The sequence below is a fragment of the Sceloporus occidentalis genome, unplaced genomic scaffold, assembly GCF_023333645.1.
Source record: "Sceloporus occidentalis isolate IW3139 unplaced genomic scaffold, rSceOcc1.0.p SCAF_5, whole genome shotgun sequence".
Taxonomy (NCBI): domain Eukaryota; kingdom Metazoa; phylum Chordata; class Lepidosauria; order Squamata; family Phrynosomatidae; genus Sceloporus; species Sceloporus occidentalis.
Window position 1 is genome coordinate 57,667,905 of NW_028316985.1, and position 21,748 is coordinate 57,689,652.

The 21,748-nt window shown below is 40.2% G+C and overlaps 1 protein-coding gene across 1 annotated transcript in view; it reads right to left on the bottom strand.

Annotated features, from left to right (window-relative positions):
• HMGA2 (high mobility group AT-hook 2) overlaps positions 1–21,748 on the bottom strand; it is a 184,958-nt gene that overhangs the window by 150,377 nt on the left and 12,833 nt on the right. Inside the window, exon 3 of the mRNA XM_089527183.1 lies at positions 14,657–14,707. Coding sequence (XP_089383309.1) covers positions 14,657–14,707 — 51 coding nt within the window. The remainder of the gene's footprint in view (positions 1–14,656; positions 14,708–21,748) is intronic.

The following is a 21,748-nucleotide window of genomic DNA, read 5'->3' on the forward strand; positions in this document are numbered from 1 at the left end:
ATAAAAATGTTTAAGCCTGCTGATGGAAGTACAACAAAGAGGGGACCATTCTGGAATGTTGTTCCATAGTCTAAGAGCAGCCACTGAGAAGGCCCTCTCTCATCTTCCCAGCAGCCATACTTGCAATGGTAGTGGGGGACTGAGCAAAAGGGCTTCTTCTGATGATCTCAGGGCTAATACAGGGAAATAAGGTCTGTCAGATAGCCTGGACCTGATCCATATAAGGCTTCATTGGTCATAACCAGCATGTTCAATTTTGCCCAGAAACAGACTTGTCTTCAGTTGAGCTGTTATAACGGGGGGGGGGGGGGGCAGTATGGTCTCTGTAACCTGCCCCAGTTAACTGCCTGGCTGCAAGTCTTTAGACCATCTGAAGGCTTAAAGATAGCCCAAGTAAACATGTTACAGTATTCCAAATGGGATATTACTAAGGCATGTACCACCATGGCCAGATCCGACTTCTCAAGTAATGGGCAAAGTTGGCACACAAACTTTAAGTGTGCCAAAACACTCCTGGCCACTGCAGAAACCTGAGCCTCCAGGTTCAAAGCTGAATCCAGGAGTACTCCCAAACTGCAAATCTGTATCTTCAGAGGGAGTGTAACCCTAACTAAGCTGGGTTGAATACTTATTCTCTGATCTGTCTTTCAGCTGACCAGGACCACTTCTGTCTTGTCTGGATGAAGCTTCAAATTATTTTCCTCATCCAGTCTGTTACTTATCACTGGTTTATGACCAAGCCAGACTTCTTAATTTGGAATGGAAATGAATAGTAGAGTTGTAATCCGCACACTGATGACATTGTTCCTCAAAACTCTGGGTGACCCCTCCTACAGGTTTTCTGTATATGTTAAACAGCATGGGAGACAAAACAGAACCCTGAGAAACCAATAGGCCAGCAGCCAGGCAGTTAAACAGGAGTTCCTCAGTACCACCATCTGTGTTTGCCCTTCTAGGAAGGAACACGCCCACCATAAAACAGTACCTCCCAGTGAGGCAGCCCAGAAGGCTCTCACTGATAAGCCACAGAGAGATCCTACAGAACCAACAGTGGCAGATTCCCCCTGTCCAGTTCCCTGTGTAGGTTTTCCACCAAGGTGACCAAAGCTATCTCTGTCCTATAGCCAGGTCTGAAACCAGAGTGAAATGGATCCAGATAATCTGTTTCATCCAGAAGTCCCTGGAGCTAAGAAGCCACCGCATGCTCTAATACCTTGCACTAAAATGGCATATTGGTCACAAACTGATCATTATTCATTATAGAGAGATTCAGAGATGGCTTTTTCAACTAAGACATTACACCTGCCTCCTTTAGGCAAGTTGGAACACTGCCTTGTTGTAGGGAGGCACAGACTACCCCCTTTGCACCCTCAGCCAGTCACCCTCTAACCTGTTTAATATGCCAGGTAAGATAAGGGTCTAGCACACCCAGGGTAGTTCTTATTTCTCTAAGGATCTTGTCCACCTCAGGTTACACAAATTGAAAAATATCCAATAATACTGAGCAAACAGGAGCCAAGGTTATATCCACTGGAACTATATCAATTACAAGATATCTATACGATTACACTGCAGTACCTTCAGGTACTCTAATTACAATTTATTTTAAGATTAAACACCTGTAATTTAACTGCTTTCATTTCTGTTAGGCCTAAAGAGTAAGCTACACAGATCTCAGCAAAGATTCCTATTTCTTTTATTTACAGTCAGTGTTGCTTTTTTAATTGAGCATAGTGTCAAATACATTTAAGGGGAAATGGAATGAAGTGTAGATAAAAATAGGCAAAGTTACCTAGGTCGTACATAAAGTATGTTATTATTGGTATTGAAAAAAGTATTGTGTTACAAAATCAGGAACCATTTCCAGCGGAATATGTTTTTCAGATACAATTGCTTATGAGGAGAAACCTGCATTCATATATAGGATATCCTAAACCACAAAGAAACAGAATAGGGGTTTCATTTTAAGATTTTGTTTAGTAGTAGAAAATATAGGCTGTTAATGCACATGCCTATTTTTACTCAAGATTCTCAGAGCACTATATAACATGACACCATTAAAAGCTATATACATACATTCACATACTTTGCAACTAAACTCAGATCCCTGATAGAGATACATGCTAGGAATTTGGAATCACTCCAAAGTATCAAATATTTAAATGGGATCCTTCTACATATGTTAAAAGGTATATTTAGCTCTAGAGATAGTGAATGGATTGCCAGTGAACTCAAAACAGAACCCACGAATTCTGATGTATAGTACACATTTCTAAACATTAATCACTCGCATTTAGAGACCCTCAGAGTGACACAAATGTGGAATCTACCTTGCAAGAAAGATGTTTACCAATGAGAATGAGATATATCTATCACAGCAGAAATGAGACACTGGCATTGAACAAATGATACATTTGGAAAACTAGTACAGTTTGTGTATTTTCACTCATAAGGCATAGATTCAATATGGCTCATTATCAATTCATAGTTGGGACAGGTTCAGCACATAGAAGTTATTTTTAAAAATAATTAGTTGCAGATATAGGTCAAAGTGCCTAAGCCCAAACCAGTAGTTGGTTACCATTATAGTTGTACTTTTATTTGAAAAATAAAGCTTTAATTTTCTGCTTTTGGAAGTACATAAAGTGACTTTTGCATTTTTTTAAAAAACAGAATCTGAATGTTTCAAGCTCTTAGGGTACAAAACACACCTTCCTCCCACTTACCTCATCTTTGCCTCAACACATACCTCAGAGCACAGGCACAATACACGGGGTACTTGATATTCCTCCACCACTCAGTGAAGCCACACTCAAAACCAAAGCATTAACATAGAAATTACAATTAGATCACAAGAAGAAAAGTCAAGTTGTCTCTTCCTAAGTTACAATTTTAATGTAATGTACCAAGTCCCATTTCCTGAGGAAAATAGTTTATAACTAACCAGTAACTATAGGTTATCCTATGGGTTATAGGTTAATATAAACTATAGGTTATAGGTTGATGTAATGTATTATATCTTAGTTACTGAGGAAAATAATTTTATAACTAACCAGTAGCTATAGGTTATCCCTTGTTAACTACTGTCATGTTATGCAGTTATATCTTATTGTATCCTAGAGTTGCAGATCTACAACTGCTCCATATTCAGCCATGCCTCATATTCACAATTGTAGCACTGGTACCACAACTGTAAATGTTTCTCCTAACCTACCTTAACAGTCAGCAGCCGTATCAAGTGCCAGATGTCTGTTGTGCTGGTGATTGGGGTGCAGCAGAATATTTCCAGTCCCCTCCCACCAGTAATCTCTGGTGAGATGGGGAGCTGTGGGGTGTGTGTGTGTAGGGGGGGTCCTTTTTCTGAGTATCAGACCAGAGATTGCTGGCAGGAGTTTGGAAATGTCAGCCTACTGTGCCCCATTTGCCAGCAAAACAGATCTCTGACATTTGATGCAGCTCTTAGATGTTAAGGAAGGTTTGGGGAGTTGAGGTGAGACATAGGCCCAGGACAGATGGGCCCGAAGCAGCGTGCCCCCGCTGATACTAGGGTTCTGGAGCATACAGCAACCCCACACTCTGGAACCCTAGTCCATATGGGCAGTGGCATAATGGCGGCATCCCATCCACACGGGCGCCGCCATGATGATGTAAGGGATGTGCAGCGTACAGACATCGCTGTGTGTCGCTTATGTCACCAGTGTGCCAATGGCGCACTCGTGACATCTCAGCCAGGTGCCATAAAAAGAACCTGCTTTTTGCAGGTTCTTTTTACTCTGAAGGATGCCATGCAGTTTGGCTGCTGCGATGTCCCTCCAGAGCATTTCCAGCCTGCCGTTCGGGGTGGTTTGTTTTGCCTCATAATTTCACATTTATAACTATGTCTTTGATAAAGGCTCTTGGTGATAGTCATGCTTGCAAGCTTTGGATATGTTAATTTATGCATGTAGATTTAAATTTCCTTGACTCACGGAAAACTCAGTGACAAGAAGTTGAACATGTGAACTAGCTATTGAAAAACATTATTATTATTATTATTATTATTATTATTAACCTTTATTTATAAAGCGCTGTAAATTTACACAGCACTGTACATACACTGTACATTCCCTGCCCTAAGGCTTACAATCTAAAAAAGACACGGCACAAAAGGAGAAGGGGAAGGGGATGAGGGCCAACAGTTCTTCTCTACCTCCGAGGCCTGGATCAGGGGAGATGGACTGGAGGGAGGACAAAGCAATACAGGAAATGATTCAATAAGTTTTATCAGACTTATTAAATCTGTATGATGGTTCATTCACACATGTAAGCTATGTATTGATACAGGTTGAGTCTCCCTTGAAATACTCCAAAAAACAAAACTTTTTTTTTGCCTGAGAAAGTGACACCTTAGCTTTCTGATGTTCAATGTGCGCAAAGTTTGTTTCATGCACAATTTTTTAAAAAGATATTGTGTATAAAATTAACTTCAGGCTATGTGTATAAGGTGTATAGAAAACATAGAGCTTTATTAAAATAGTGGGCAAACGGGATTTAAACTAGAGTTAAACTAGAGAAAACCAGGAAATGCCTGGAGTTTATCATATGACATTTCCTGGTTTTCTCTAGTTTAACTCTCATTTAAATCCTGTTTGCCTGCTAGTGTGATAAATCTCATACATTAATTTTATGTTTAGACTTGGTTCCCATCTCCAAGATGTCTCATTCTGTATATGCAAATATTCCAAAATCCAAAAAAATCCAGAATCCAAAAGTCTGTTCCCAGGCATTTCGAATAAGGTATACTCAACCTGAGTGGGAGTCAACACTTGACAATAGTCCTGGATAATTACTTGAGGTGTTAACTATCTCTGAGTTATGTCCCTTGCTGTACTGTGCTACACTATAGTAATAGCACAGCTCTTCCAGACAGGACGTAAGAGCCTTGTGGTAGGAATACTGTAAGACAGGGGTAGGCAACCTGTGGCCCGCGGGCCGGATGCGGCCCGGCAAGGCCTTGGGACCGGCCCCAGCCTGGTCCTGCCACCGATTGCCACCGGGGCCTTTGGCATCTCACGCGAGGGGCATGGTGGGGCAATTGTCTATAGAAGCCTGAGAAACATGCATTTATCTTAACATTTTTTTAAAAATCAGCAAATTTTTTCGTGTGTCCTCCATTTTTTATTTAAAAAGTGCCCTCCATTTGAAAATTTTGTCCTACATTTGTCCCGGTTTATTTATTTATTTAATTTTTTTTTAAAAAAAATATTTATTTATTTTTTTTGCTTCGGCCCCCCAGTTGTCTGAGGGACAGCAACCCGGCCCCCGGCTCAAAAGGGTTGCCTATCCCTGCTGTAAGACAATCAACAGCTCCTTCTACATAATTCTGAGGATCACTATAATGCTAACAAAAATTTACACTAAGAAACCACGACAACATGGGTAGTGTGTTTGAAGCAGGAATTTACTCCCCCACTGTCAAAAGGTATACTGTAAGCTCCCCTTGGGCAGCATCTACCTTTGTTTTAATGAAAGCCTATAAAACCTCTATGCTTTATCCAGAGCAAATAAAGAGGACAAGAATAGCAGACCACCAATCTACTTGACACCTGTGCTGCTTGATATCAGTGGAGTAACTGTCCCCTGGGGCCCATTCTCAGTACAGAATTATGGCACTATTATTCCATTTTAATTGCCATTGTTCCAACTCATGGAATTGTGGGACTGCCAGTTTAAGGAGGGATATTTAGATTTCTCAGCCAGAGAGCTCCAGTGCCTCACCAAACTACAACTTCAGGATGCCATAGGATGGAACCATAGCATAATGAAATATTATTGCTATAATTCTGTAATGTGAATGGGCCCCAGGGCTGGGGAGTAGGAGTAAAGAGTAAAGGAATAAGAAGCTTTTTCAGGAGTAGGAACAGGAATAAGGAGGAAGAAAAGATATTTGTTACTCCTTATTCCTGTTATTATATTGTACACGCAAACACCAAAAAAACCAGTTTTATTATATTGTACTGGAGAAGGGACTGAGAGGCAAAAAGAGACAGTTACACACACACACACACACACACACACACACCAGCCTTGCAAAGCAACTTTTCTTCAGGGCTGGGTGTAGGAGTAAGGAATAAAGGAGTAAGGGGTGTTTGTGTTTACAAGAGAAGGAGTAGGATTAACATTAAGAAAAAAAAATCTTACTCCAGAGTACAACAAGGAGTAACCCCAAAATTACACTACTCCCCAGTCCTGCGCCACAGGCAAGTATTCTTCTGAGCTCTGTTAAGAAATTGTGCGAATCAAGTAGTTAGCATTTGGGCTTTTACGTAAGAGAGGAAATTGTCCTTTTACAACCATGTGCCAATTCGTACAGGTTAAGTTTCCCCTATCCAAAATATGGGGGACCAGAAGTGTTTTAGATTTTGGATTTATTTTTTATTTTTTGGATTTTGGAATATTTGCATATACATAATGAGGTATCTTGGAGATGGGAGTCAAGTCTAAACATGAAATTCATTTATGTTTTAGATACATCTTATAGACATAGGACCTTGCCGGCCTGGGGGCAGAGTTGGGCCACAGCGTCCTCATGATGCACACCTGACTCCACCCCCCCGGGTGCCCTGACACCATAAGCCGCTCCAGATGGTACTCAGAGTCATGGCGCGCCTCCGATGCTGCATTCATATGATGTAGCACCAAAGGACCACCATGTAGCCACACCGCTGCAGCTATGGCGTGGTACAGATGGCGCTAATGCATTGTTCTGGCGTCGTACTAGGGTTGAGGGACTGCACAGCAACCGCATGGTCCCTGACCTTAGTACGGTGCAGCGCCATAACAATGGCATCGCCCTGTATACATGGGCGCTGTCACTGTTATGTAAGCACCATGCAGAGTCCGCATGTTGCTGTGAGGCGCTTACGTAACCAGTGCACTACTGGCGCCCTGGTTACGCCACCCCTGTGGCTTTAAAAGAGCCCACTTTTTGCAGGTTCTTTTTCCTCCACAGGGAAGTCGCGTGGTTTGGCGGCTGCGGCTTCCCTGCGGAAGAAAAACACCGCCGCTAGCCCGGACAACATGGAAGGTATGTACCGGGCCTATGGCACCCTTTACAACCATGTGCCAATTAGTACAGGTTGAGTCTCCCCTATCCAAAGTTTTTGCGGTTCCGTTTCACACCCTCGAAAGGCAGGATCACGGTTGTGGCATGAGGTTGCCATGGCCCCAATCTGGCAAGGAAAGGGGTGGGTACAGACTGCCCCTTTGGTGCCCTCTATCAAGCCATAGTGTGAAAGCCATTTTATACATAACAGTTTAAATAATTTTGTGCATGAAACAACACTGAACCACCAGAAGGCAAGAAATTATGTCAGGTACCCATGTGGATAATTCTGTGGATTATTTAAGATTTCAGAATTCTGGGTATGGGAGATTGAACCTCTATTCCCATTTATAAAATATAGCTCACAGGAACCATATGGCTGTCATTACATTTTTTTAAAAGTCAGGGAGACTGTCAAAATGAGTGCTAGCAAAAATGTCTTGATTGAGAAATCAACTGTTGAACATGTATGTGTAAAAAAGAGATTTCATGGAAACAAAAAATATGTTAAACTTGCACAGCAATATAACTGAGTACCTTTACGTCCTGCCTGTCAGCTGTTTATGAGTTATCTATACATAGTTCAAACTTCAGGAACTATCTCTCTCCCATGGCCATTTCCTTTAGAAAAAGATCAGGCCATGCTCTGTGCTTCATTCTCAGAGGAACTGGGGAAAGTCACAACAAGGAGCAGGGCCTTCCTACTAATATTCTCCAAATTTAAACAGTAACCTGCTAGAACAATCCCCTTCCACACAAAATACTGTACCCTCCATATATTTTTTGGACCTTAACTCCCATTACACCCAACCAAGCTGTGAAGTGTACCATGGTAGAAAAGACTGAAGTTGATATGAATATGTATATATGAGCCTGGAGACGTTTTATGGTCTTCAGGGCTTTCTCGCAGTCCTAACACAGTCACGGGTATGTGTGGTGAAGACATAGGAAATATTCTTTTCAGTGGCTGCTCTCACACTACAGAATTTCCACTCACAAGAGGCTTGGTTGCCCTCCTCTCTGCTTTCTTTTCCTCAGCAGGCACAGACCATTTCATTTAGACAGGGCTACAGCTTTTAACTGACTGAGACACAAGGACTTTTAATTAGATGTGCTGGATTTCTATCTTTATTATATTTGAAATATGTCTTAAAGTTACTTTGAATAGTATTTTAAAAAAAATTAAATGTATACTACAGTGGGCCCTCGAGGTTTGGTTCCAGGACTCTCTCTGTGGATGCCAACATCTGTGGATAATCAAGTCCTGTTATATACAATGGCATAGTATAATGGTGACCCTTATATACAATGATAAAATCAAGGTGTTTTTTTTAATTAAAAAATATATATATTTTTAATGCTTGGATGGTTGAATTTGTGCAGAATCCATGGCTATTGAGGGCTGGTTGTAAATGATGTTTTAGGCGGGTTACACACCGCCATTAAAGTATGCACGGAGCGCATAGTAGGGTTAGGAAGGTGCGGTGCTTCCGCACCTCCCTAACCCTAATACGCGCTCCATGCGTAAAAAATGACGGCGGCCGTTCCAGACGGCCACCGCCATTTTTACATAGCAGACGCTGTGCTTCCGCACGTGTCGCGGCGGCTATGACGCTGCGAGTGAGCCAGCAGCGCTTCGCGGCGTCATAGCCGCGCCGCGAGAAGGAGCTCCATGAGGGAGTCGTGCGGTTTTCATGCAGCGGCTCCCTCGTGCAGCAAAGAGCAGCGCCGGCAGATCGCCGTATTTCGGCGGTGTGTAAAGAGCCTCAGTTGTGTTTTCTTTTAACCTACAGTGTGAGGCACTTTGGAGAAAAGTTGGATAAACATTAAATAATTAAATAATATATAAATTAAATTAAATACATACATCCCTCCTGTATTTTAGAAAGATTAAACCCTATTTGTTTTGTTAGGTTTTCAGCTAAGAACTGTTATATCTCCTAACTAATTAATGATTCTGTTAATAGTACTTTTATGTTCACGTCACAGTTGTATGTTTTATTGTTTTGAACTGTTTTGTTCTCAAACAATTAATTTCTTAAATTTACTTTTATTTTGCTGCCTATCTTTGAGGATACAGAGAAATGAGATAACACTTAAATAAATGCATTAAAAAGCAACATATTAAGGGTACAATCAGACAGGGAGGTAACCATTCCTACTCAAGACTGTGAAGCCTACATTATTTGTCACAGTCCACAAATCTAGTTTTTGAACTGTTTTAAAGTATTTTAGCTGTTTTATTCTGTCTTTTTAAAACTTGTTAAACTGTTTGATATATTTTAGCCTTTGATATATTTTAGCCTTTTAAAATCATTTTATTGTTCATATTGTTTTAAAGTCATCTTGTGGATTTTATTGTTCTGAGATCTTTAGACAGAGAGCAATACCTAAATACCAAGATGGATGGATAGAGACAGAGACAGAGAGAAAGAGAAAAGAAAGATGCATTCTCTCCTAATTTTTAAAAAGATGTTCAAATTTGACCACACACAGAGAGGCAAAGAATGAATTCAGACAAGACACACAGAAAAAAGTCATCGGCATTGACAAAGTCTAGTAATTTGCAGTTGAATCCGGGCAAGGGTCACAGTATTAGGAACCCTGAGTAATGGATGTATGTTTTTTACTTAGTGTAAAAATAACATTCATGGAACAATAAGAAAAACTGTAAACAGAAGCCTGAAGTTTGGAGCTTATGGTTACAACAATGTATGCCTAGGTTGTACTGGCATCAGTGGCTTTGAGATACATGTCAAATGTTGCTTCTTTTAGGCCAACTTGTTTAAGCTTTGAGCAAGAAATAGAAACAGAGAAATTTTATCTGTACAACTGAAATTAATCTACTAATTCCAAATGTTGCATAATATTTGGCTCACCCTGACTTTGGACGTTATCAGACAAGGGAAATTGGAAGTATAATCCAATGGCAATCCGAACGCAATCATAGGGTTTAACGTTATTGCGTGATAGACTACCACACACAATTTCGGGCAATAGGAAGTCAGTCCAAACGCAATCATGGGGTTTCACGTCATAGTGTGAGAGGTGATCACACACAATTTCGGGCAATGGCAAGCTATTTTCGGGCAATGGGAAGTTGGTTCAAGCGCAATTCAGATTCACGTAAATTCGCTGAACTAGCAAATTCACGTGAATGCGTTCTGGACCCACTTTGATAAACTCCTTTGACTTTTTGATCAGTGTTTGGTGGCTTCCTTAAGTCAAGGCAAAGTAAGAGAGCCTGAAGAATCTGACTTTCATTGAACACTTCTTAAGAAGTCTATTATTTTACTGAAGATTGAAGACAGTGTACTTTAAATTTGCACAAAAAATATTTTGCTTGTTGCTATTAATTATTATTATTATTATTATATTTAATTATTATTATTATTATTATTAATAGCAATAAACAAAATATATTTTTGTGCAAATGTATATTTTATAGTAATTATTATTATTACTCTAAGGTATCATACTAATCCCACAATTGTTGTTGCACTTTCAAAGGAACTTGAATCACCAGATGTAAAATATTTAATCTGAAATGGCAGAAAGCCTTCACTACCACAAGTTCTGCAGAGGTCTGTTAGCTAATACATAATAGCATATACATATTGAAGGAAACAGCAGAAAAAATACTTTACAGTTTGATGAACAACATATGACACAGAATCCTCAATGCACACACAAGTGTTGTGGACTTATTTTAAAGGGGTTTTTTGGGGGGTGGAGACCCTGTTATATGCAATTTTGCACTTTATTTCAAACCTAGAAATCATTTTTTTTAAAAACTGCATAAAACACAAAAATTAGAATGTTTTACATCAATGCTAACTTAAAATTTGTTGAATTAAAAATGAAAATAATTTCAACAACATTTATAAGTTTAATATACATTTGTGCAACAAACAGAGGAATAGTACAAACTGAGGTTTTGATGTTAAAATTAAATGAGCCACATGGCCATAGATAACATCTTTCATTAATTTTTAATCTCCTTCTATGCAGCCCACTTTTACAAAGTTATGTGTGCACTTCAACAGATACCTGTGGCCCTTTCACAAGCCATTAACTTCATGAAGGAAACATGTATATGTGCATATTTTGGCAGGTGTGCATTCCTTTTTTTTACATATGTCATTGACTTTCCCACATCCACAAAGGATTATAGGTGATTTTTAATAGCACTAATGCATAAACACGTATTGAATAACTAGCCATTATAAAACATTAAATTTTCAACTCAGGCCTTGCTGCCACAGCCTCTGCAACCTCATGGGACTTCTTCTTGACCTGGCTACAGTCAATCACTGGTAAGAAAAAAAAATTAAGCATTTTTCTCCGTTTCAATCCACAGTTGCTCAGACCTGTGAATGCCAAATCCATGGATACTGAGGGCCCAATGTACTCTAAAATATGTTTTTAATTCCAACTAGAGTAGATATAATGAATCAGAGAGATTTATCTATGTGTTGACTCACCATTCAATAACTGATTCAATACGTCTATTCCAGTTGGGAGTAGCCAATCCCAGGTGGCATCCATCTTCCCATTGCCTAGTACACAGCACTGTTCTCTGCTCCACCAACATTTCAGCCATCATCTTACAAAAGTTTCTCTAAGATGGCATCTTAGATAACTGTGATGCAATGGGGCTCTGCAAATAGAGATCCCTTCTGAAGATTGGACTGGTGGAAACACAATGCTAGGGAGATTCTGATCTGAGGTAGAAGTCATAGTAATAGGTGTTTGCATCTTGCAATTAGAGATTGAAATGGTTGAAGGAACCATTGGTGGGCCCTGAACCACTCCATCTGGTCCATGGCATGATTTCCATAACTGAAATCATGAGACTTAGGAGCCTGGCTAAGGACATCAGAAATAGTGACTGTAGGTGGAAAGGGAAAAAGGAAGAAAAGTAGAAAGAAAATGTCTATTTGTCTGTTTTCTAAATGAGAACAAGAATAAGAACAGAAGCAAGGAGGAAAAATCTATGGGTGGGAGGAGTCAAAAGCACAAGCACAAAGAGAAAAAGAGAAGCAATGGAAAAAGAGCTCTGCTCTGGACACAAGCAGGAAGAACTGGTCTCTAAGATTGCCAAGCTGGGCAGTGATGGGAGAAACCCAAGTTGTGTGGATTCCTCTTCTCACAAACTCAGAGAACATCTGCTCCTGTGTAGGAAATATCAGTTTAGATCTTGCTTACCTGTCTGTTCAGATAGCAGGGGCTCCAAAACTCAGCAGACTGTCTCTAATCATATCCCTTATCACCTAGACAGTAACAGTGACTGGTGGAAAAATGGAGGGACCAGGAGGTAGTAAAGGGAGGAAAGAAATGGCGTCCAGACATGCTCTAGAGACAGGCCACAAGCTTAGGGAAGGAAGATGAGAGGGTACATCTAGGTCTTAAGCCCCTAAATACACCAATCTTGTCTGATTTTGGAAGCAAACAGGGCTGGGCCTGATTAATACTTAGATGGGAGACTAGCAATAGTAATAGCAGCTTCATTTTTATACCGCTTCACACTGTACTAAGTAGTCTCTAAGCAGTTTACAACTGTAAGCTAATTGCCCTCAACAAGCTGGATACTAATTTTAGTGACCTTGGAAGGATACAACCCTAAGTCGAGCTTGAGCCCTGGCTAGTATTGAACCCGTAACCTTATGATTTTGAGTGAGTGGCTGCAGTACAGGCGTTTAACCACTGAGCCACCAGGACTAACAAGGTACACCAGGGATCTTCAGGTTGGACTAGAAAAGAATCCTGTCTGAAACCTTGGGGATCTGTTACCAGTCAGAGTGGCCAATACTGGACTAAGTGGACTGACTCAGGATGAGGTAGTTTTCTGTGTCTTCCTCTGTACCTAAGAGTGAATTGCACTTCTGTATATGTGTGTTTGGCCTGTACACCCCACACCTCTCTTCCAGTCCACATCATGGTCCTACTTAACAAGGTATACACTGATATTTTTTTCTGTTAAGATGACAGCCATGGGAGTCTCTATGTGCAAATTCACTTCAGATGCAAAATGACTTCAATTAGCTCACTTTTACCTGAACATGTTTCCTGAGGTAGCTCAGATAGGAGATATAATAGAAACAGAAATAACAGAAGTCACTGAGGCAATTGGTATGATTTTCTCCACTTCAGGGTGGGGTGTTTTCTAAAGACTATGGAACATCATGAAATAAAGTTTTGTTTATTAACCTTATCTTTTCATTCACTACGTCTGAATGTTATCCTCTTTCGTAATCACTTTCCTGTGCCTGATAAACCCCCTGTCTTTAACCTTTGAAACTGAATTACCCAATGAACTATCTCGGTGTAACTTTTTTTTAAAAGCCCTCTTTCTTTCTGGAAGAGCAGAGGTTCATTCATGCTGATAAGGCTCAAAGAAGTGTTCCTTCTCAATAAACAGTAGTAAAGTTTCTTTGAGCAAACTGCCAAAGTCTAAAGGTAAGGAAATTGTGATAATTTCCTGAGCACCTTCACTCTTAATAATGGTTTCATTCATGGATGCTGCAGGTTTCTGCAGGCTCTGCATCTGACACATATGTACAGTGTCCACAAACTGCAGTCTCATGGCACTATTCTTCACCACTACTGAGCTCTTATGGGGCTCATTCCCTTCCCCTCTATCACTACCACAGCCAGTGAGTTCCAGCCACAGGGTTCAAATGACCAAAAGAGAGAGAGAGAGAGAGAAGGAAAAGAAAGAAAGAAAGAAAGAAAGAAAGAAAAGAAAAGAGCAGAACTGGTGGCAACAGCAGGAAAGTACGAGTGACAACCACAAAAATGAGAACCACCAACAGCTGGGATCTCAGAGACAGGCAAGTAAAGGGAGCAACCTTTTAAGCTTATCGCAGGGCACTTGCAGGAACGGGAATGGAACAGAATGGAATGGAATGGGGGCAAATGGGTGCTAGCACATGGGAGAACACTGCTGATGCTGCCGGAAGTCCCCAAACCATTCAACAGCTGTTCTTTTCAGCTGATTTTGAAGAATGATTTTGAACTGTTCTTCAAAACCAGCTGCCATGGAACGGCTGGGGAACGGCTTGGGGACTCCTGGTGGCATCAGCAGCATTCTCCAGTGCGGTAACAACCACCACCCCCATTCCATTCCATTCCGTTCCATTCCCATTCCTGCAATTTGTCCTTGGCCAGCACAGGAAAAAACACTATAGTAAAATACTATGCATACAGTCTGGCCCAAAACAGAGGTGGAGGCAGGAGATCACCCAACAGGCAAGAAAAGGAAGCAAGTGTAGCACCGCTTGTGTGCAGCTACTACTCTTAGCCCTCCATTTTTAAATTTTGCTGATGGAAACACTCTCAGACATGCCATCAGTTGTTAGCATAGCTTGCAGTGCTCCCCACTCCTGCCAGCTCACTGGCCCTGGCAAATGCATGCCCATGCCAACCATTGGCACGAGGCCTGGATTTGCAAAAAGACAAATGAAATAGACTACAGAAATCTATTAAAGTTATCTAACATGAAACAACTGCCTTCCTTAATTTGCATGTAGTTAAGAAACGATAGAAGTATTTTTCAAATGCAATACTTACCCATTTCCTAGGCCGGCCTCTTGGTCGTTTTTCTCCAGTGGCTTCTGCTTTCTGTAAAACATAGATATATGCTATAGTTCCCAAGTATCTGTAATTACATTTTATTATATTATTAGACAATCTTGGTGTTGTTGGAGCATATATCCTGCAACAGTGTTCATTTTATTTATCTATTGATTAGATGGGAGACATCGGGGGGGGGGGGAAAGAACTCTGTTATCTATGTCATTCTCGCCCTGCCCCCCATAAAGAAATGCTGCTTCCATCCTTTCATAAAATAGACTGAGAGCCTCTTTGTTTAAGGAAGGAAATGGCTTTTAAAAAATTGATAGCCTATCCACTGTGGTCTTCTTGTGTCTAGACTATTGATAAGAATGTATGGAGAGCAAATCAACTTACTTGACAAAGACTATCCTTTGGACATATCTGTTTAAAGAGCCTGCCTTTGTTTTGTGGGCCAAAACAAATTCAAAATGTTAGTAATGGCAACTGAGTGCATGCAAAGAAACAAATGTGGGGCTAGGGGGGATAGCAGGAAAGTCAGGAAACACAGATTCTATCCTTCACTCAGAGGCTGGCTGCTTAGTGAATCTGGGATGCACACACAAAATCATGTCATGTTTCATGTTAAGCTATCCAATCTCTTTCTCTTTCCCTTGGCTTTTTTGCTGTCTATGCTGAATACTAAATCTAATTCATATCAGAGGATATGAGTATAAATACACAGTGCATAATTGTTCTGGATGAATTCCTAAACAAAAAATATTGTGTGTAGACAAACACTTGTGTTGTGTCTTTGCAAATCCATTTGCAGTTACATCCATAAATCATACTCATAAATGAATGAAAATCAGCTCTACAGTAATAGTAATAATTAACACCTACAGCCTAACACTATGTATGGCTGCTCAGAAGAATAAAGTTTCACTGACTTCTCTCCCTAGAAAGTATACAAATAATTTGCACACATTACCATGGTCTGGCCCCTCCTTACTTATCAGACCTTATTTCTCCTCACCTTCCCACTCGGGCCCTCCATTCTGGTAGTCAAGGTCTGCTGTCTCAGCCCAGAATTTCCTCTGCCCCATCCCGGATTCGCCCCTTTTCACTTGCTGCCCCTCACTCCTGGAACCTTCTTCCCCCACAAGCAAGAGCCATCACTTCTTTAACCAGCTTCAAAACGGAGTTGAAAACCATCCTGTTCAGAGAAGCCTTCCCAGGCATTGCATAATTGTCGCTTACTATTTGATGATCTTTTGGTGCCTGTTTATCGAACCATTTCCTGTATTGCTATGTACTGTATATGTATTATCCTACTTGAGAGTATGTATTTTCCCTGGAAGAAGATTAACCATCCATTATGAAGCCAAGCCCTCCCTCCAGTCCATCTGCCTTGGTCCAGGCCTCGGAGGTAGAGAGGAACTGCTGGACCTCATCCCCTTTCCCTCCACCACTCCCTTCTCCTTTTGTGTCATGTCTTTTTAGATTGTAAGCCCAAGGGCAGGGAACCGTCTAATTAAAAAGATTGTATGTACAGCGCTGTGTAAATTTACAGCGCTTCATAAATAAAGGTGGTTAATAATAATAATAATAATAATAATAATAATACAATCCCATAAAGTAAGCTAGTAATTATGAATATCTTCTATGGAGATGTTAACAAACAGTAAGTGGTGAAACAGGGCTCAGAAAAAGTGACATATCTCAGTATCTCAAGTAATTAAGAAACACTTTAACCAGAGACCCATTCAAACTACATAAATCATAGCAGTGTGATTCCACTTTTAACTGCCATGGCTGCATTCTGTGTAATCCTGGGATGTATAGTTTGGTCAGTTGCAGCAGACATCTCTGGCTGAGAATTCCAAAGATCAATAATAATAATAATAATAATAATAATAATAATTTATTTGTATCCCGCCCCTCTGAGAACAATCAAGGTGGCTAACAAGTTAAAAATATACAACATATCAAATCCCTGGTACCCTCCCCCCCTTAAGAAGGTATTAAATCTAACAAAGAATTAAAACCATACAGGTTAAAACTGACTGAAGGGTCAAACAACAAGACAATACAACAGAACAACAGAACAATAATCAATACAACAGTGATCAATGGGAGCAGCAGTATCTCTTTATGGGAGTTTCCTGAGGCCGGGTTGGCTATTCTGGAAAGGCCTGCCGGAAGAGATCCATCTTAACAGCCTTTTTAAAGCTGTCTAAGGATGTAAGCAGAAGGATCTCATCCGGCAGGCCGTTCCAGTCTCTCCCTAAACTGCTACCATGGAACTATGACAGCTGAAGTGGAATCAGAGTGCTATAACTGTGTAGTGAAAAAGAGTCCAAGAACTTGGAAAAAATATTTTTTTTAGACTACAACTTTCAAAATCTCCAACAATGGGAATTCTGGGCATTTCCAAACTCTTGTTTTAACTTGGGTTGCCAAACCCAGACTCTGAATCATTACTGTTTAAGGTAGAAGCCTTAATTGGGTGTTCCAAGAAAGGCACATGAGGAATGTGACTGTAGCAAAGTCCTGCCCCAACTCATAGTGCCTGCATATTAGGTGCCATCTTCTCTCCATGGACCATTTGTGTGTACAGCTAGAAGGTAACTCAATGTATATACAGCTGTATATGTGTGAGCCTCTATCTAATCCTGAACCCATCCGTTTTTGACAGAAAAGTGTAATATAAATATACTTGACATTTGTTACATTTATATTTCACGTTTCTTGCAATTAGCTCAAGGCAGCATACAGGACTCCTTCGTCCTTCCAGTGAAATAACTCTCTGAGGTAGGTCAAGATAAAGGAGTGACTGCCAGCTTAGTAAGGATTTGAGCTTGGACATGCCAGGACCAAGTCCAACACCCTAAAACCACTATGCCACATTGGCACGTGCGCGCGCGCACACACACACAAGTAAACTGCATGAAAGTCTATGATGGGACACACATAAATTCCTTTTATAGGTACTGTACCATGTATATATATGCATCTGGGGAGGACAATGAAACATTCATAAAAGCAAGAGAAGGACTGGTGCCAGCAAGGTGTAGTGGTATGAGCACAGGACTACAACTCGATTCCCCACTTGACCATGGAAATCCAATAGGTGATCTCAGATGAGTCACATACTCTTAGCCCTAGAAGACCTTGTGATAGGTTCTCCTTAGGGTTGCCATAAGTTTGAAATTACTTGAAGGTACACAGCAGCAACAACAACACAAGGCTGGTGCCACATAACTTTTTGAGTCACTTAATTTTTTGAACACCCAAACAGGGATTAATCTTTATTGTGCTTAAAAATATATAATTGGACAAGAAATGGGTGAAACTGGATTGAAATTCACATAGTTTGCATCTATGTTATCAAAGGGCCAATAAACCAAAAGGTCTAAAATTCAGAAGGAAAACCAAGAAGATTTTTAAAAGCAGATCTTCTAAGACAAAACAGTGTGTTGGGTTTAATGTTGTTTCTCTTTTGGCTTTTGGACCTTTTTGAGGCATTCTGAAATTATGTTTTCTAGATTTTCTCCACAACTGGGAGATTTAGAAATTTCCTTTTACTCCTTTTACAGCTGTGATTAACAGTTTTATCATACATCTCACAATTTTAGGCTTTAAGAAATCCCAGCTAATCCCAGTAGGGCCTACACTGTATAATTAATAGAGTGTGTGCATGTTTTCGTTTTTCCTTTGGGAAACTATCATCTTGATGTATCAGTTACTTATTGGCAAATCTTTCTACATGGCTATGCCATGTAAAGGGAATTCCACTAAACCTGGGAAAATACAGCAGCCAGTTTCTAGTACCCCTTGAAGCTATAAATGTAGCTGAATATCATCATCACATCACAAAGAGAAATGTGTGAAAATATAAACTTCACACTACTGAAGGACAAAATTATCACTTCAGACTTGTTAAAAAGACAACTTCCTCTTTAATCATTAATAGCAGTGCATAGTGTAAGATGAAACTTTCTTGGGATAACTCATTAAAGCAGTTCTGGCTGCCTACATAAGAAAATGTATATGTGCTTGAATGATAACCTGAGTTCCAATGGAGAGTGTCTCAAATACTGCAGCCAATTCACTAGCATTGTCCCAGGATGTTTGGCTGTCTAAGGAAAGGAAAAGGATGATGCCCCTACCATTTTATGTAAAGAAGGCCCAGTATAGACTGGCGCTTTGCACTGGCCTGGGGCTGAAAGTAGGGCTCAGGAGAGCAGAGCATCCAGATGCTCCCGAGCCCTACTGCGTGCCGGGGTGCCATCTAGGCACGGCACTGTTTACACGGCATGTGCGACAATGACATGGCTTGTGCACCCCATTCAAACAGCGCGGTGCATGAGGGACGTCATAGTGCTGCTCCAGGGCACTTATGGCTCCTCAGCAGTGGCGGAGAAAGGAGCTGCATTTCACAATTCCTTTTTCCCAGTGCATCATTGCCGCACCATTTGGTTGGCATGGACACGATCCTCTGTCCGCCCCTTTCTCCCAGTCTGTATACCCCCAAAGTTGACTGGCTGGGAAGCTGAACCTTACCTCCACAACAACTATAAGAAAAGGGCCTCCCCCACACCTGTGATTGGTCAGCCAGTCATAATGTGATAAATTTATAAAATTTTGTTTGGCATAAAATTTAGTATATTAATAGTACAGTTCTCTCAGATAATAGTAAAAAACTGCATTCCCTTTTTCATTATTTTTTTTATTTTTTGTTAGAAATGGAGCTGCAATGTCTTGAACTATAAAGAATCATTTTGGTTTTGCCATTTTATTGGGAACAGGCATAATAATAATAATAATAATAATAATAATAATAATAATAATTCCAAACTATCTACTTTAATAAATCACAGTTATTTTTTACCTTCTTTAGTTCATACTATCAAGCAGCCATAAAACATTCATTCCTACATAAAAGAACTGGGGAAAATACCAAGACAATGCAATGGCCAGATACTATACTTTGTTTTACATAAAAGTCTTCCTGTTTTTAGAAGTACTTTTGAGGAGTAAATATAGAAACAAATTGACTTAAATATTTTATTCATCATTCTAAATGAAAATATTCTAAAACCAGATTGTTGTTTTCTAAAATCAATTTTCAGTTTTTCCATTTTGGAAAAAAAAAAGACTTTGGGTGGGGGGGAGAAGAGGGGAAGCAGTTTTTTCTGGGTCACATCAAAATCTATGGCTGTAAAAGTGTCTGATACCAGAGGTAAATTCATCTCTTACAAACTTAGATCCTTCTATTTGCAGGGATAACTGAATGAGCCATTGCACAAGCCCATGCAAGAGCCACTTCCAAGAGGATTCTACACCGGTGGAAAACATGGAGTGAGAGCTTCTCTTATGTACACACAGCTTCATTTTTGTCCCCTAAATATTACCACAGATTGCATTACTTGCACAGTCTAACCAGTTCTTTTGGAAGTATTATAGGGAACTGTCTAAGAAAACTAAGTATATAGTGCTGCTCTGCAACATCTGGAGCATAGTGACAACGGCCCCATACAGACTGCCAAAATAAAGCTGCTTTGGGCCACTTTGGAGGTATGCTGTTTAAATGACACACACATCTTAAGCACCCAGAAGCTGCGCCAAAGCTGTGCTCCAGTCATTAGGACTGGATTGTGGCTTTGGCGTGGCTTCCAGACTCTTAGGGTGCATGCATCATTTAAACAGCATACCTTGAAGCAGCTTTATTTTGGCCTGTCTGTATGGGGCCAACATGAGCATTTTGCTGCAATCCTTTTGCATGCAGCCTTAAAGAGCTAGACTAGAGCATGAAAGAAATCAAACCATTTGCTCTCCTCAAATATGTAGAAATGTTGACATAATCCCAAAATGAGTTGCAAAACCTAAATCTGCATTATAAACCTTCTTAAAAGAGATCACACACAAAAATGTTGCAAGCATAGATACTCAAGAAACCCTAGGCTGAGACCTTGGCTTCTGAACCCACTACTTGTGCTGCCATTGAGATTTTGTGGCATCTGCTAGAGCTACATTATACTTAATTTGTTTCAGATACCATTACAAAAACTGAAGTTAAAAGATGGAACAAATTCCTTTGGCTTATATTGGTGACCGTGCAAACCACTGTGACCTTCTGATGGTGCAGGCAAATGAAAAATAGGGGTTGTCATGACCTGATCTCAGGGCATTGACTGGATATGCCGAGTGTTTCTGATTCTAAGAAATAACAAAGGAGAAGTCCTCCCCCAAACCACATCTGTGTTTTAAAATGTAATTTGAATGTATCTAAAAATGTAGTTTTTGATGGTGAACATAATGAAATGTAAAATTCTGTTTAAAATGTAGCTAGTTGTTCAGATTTTTTAATATATTTTAATTATCTAATTTTTAGAGGTCATTGACCAGAATCAAACACATATATTACATGTGGTTCTGCCTTAACACATAAATGTCATTCCTGAGAGTGACTCTTTGTGCTTCAGAATTATTAATATCTGCATATCCCAGAGGGTGTAGCCATGTCATTTTGTTGCAGCAAATGTCTCAAAAATTTTTAGCACCTTAAAGCCAATAAGTGTATTACAGCATAAGTCAAGAGCCATTTCAGCAGATGTATGCATCAATCAAAATGGACTCTGGTACATTGAAGGTTGTGCTACAGTATTTTGACTACAGCGTGCCTGCGTCATATGTGGGTGTGCTTTACACAGCTTTCAGCATATGCTGAAAGCCGGAAGGGGAGGTGCGTCCCATAGGGACTAATGGTGTGCGCATGCACCACCGCACCACTGCGTGCACCAGCCCAATTCATTTAAATGGGGCTCAAGCATACGCGTAATTTGCTTTACGTGGGAAGTCCGGAACAGATCCCCTGCATAAAGCAAGGGCGCAATGCATATCCAATTGCTAGTCTCAGCTAGAATAGACCCAACTGAATTAATGTGAGTGGTAACTCAACACTTAATGTATATACCCATGTATAAGTCTAGAAATTTTAATCAAAAAACTGACTCAAAAAATCTAGGTCAACTTGTCCATGGGTCAATGTAAATACTATAGTTTAACTCTTATTTCCTTTGCTTCATCCTTTACATCCTTTGTTAC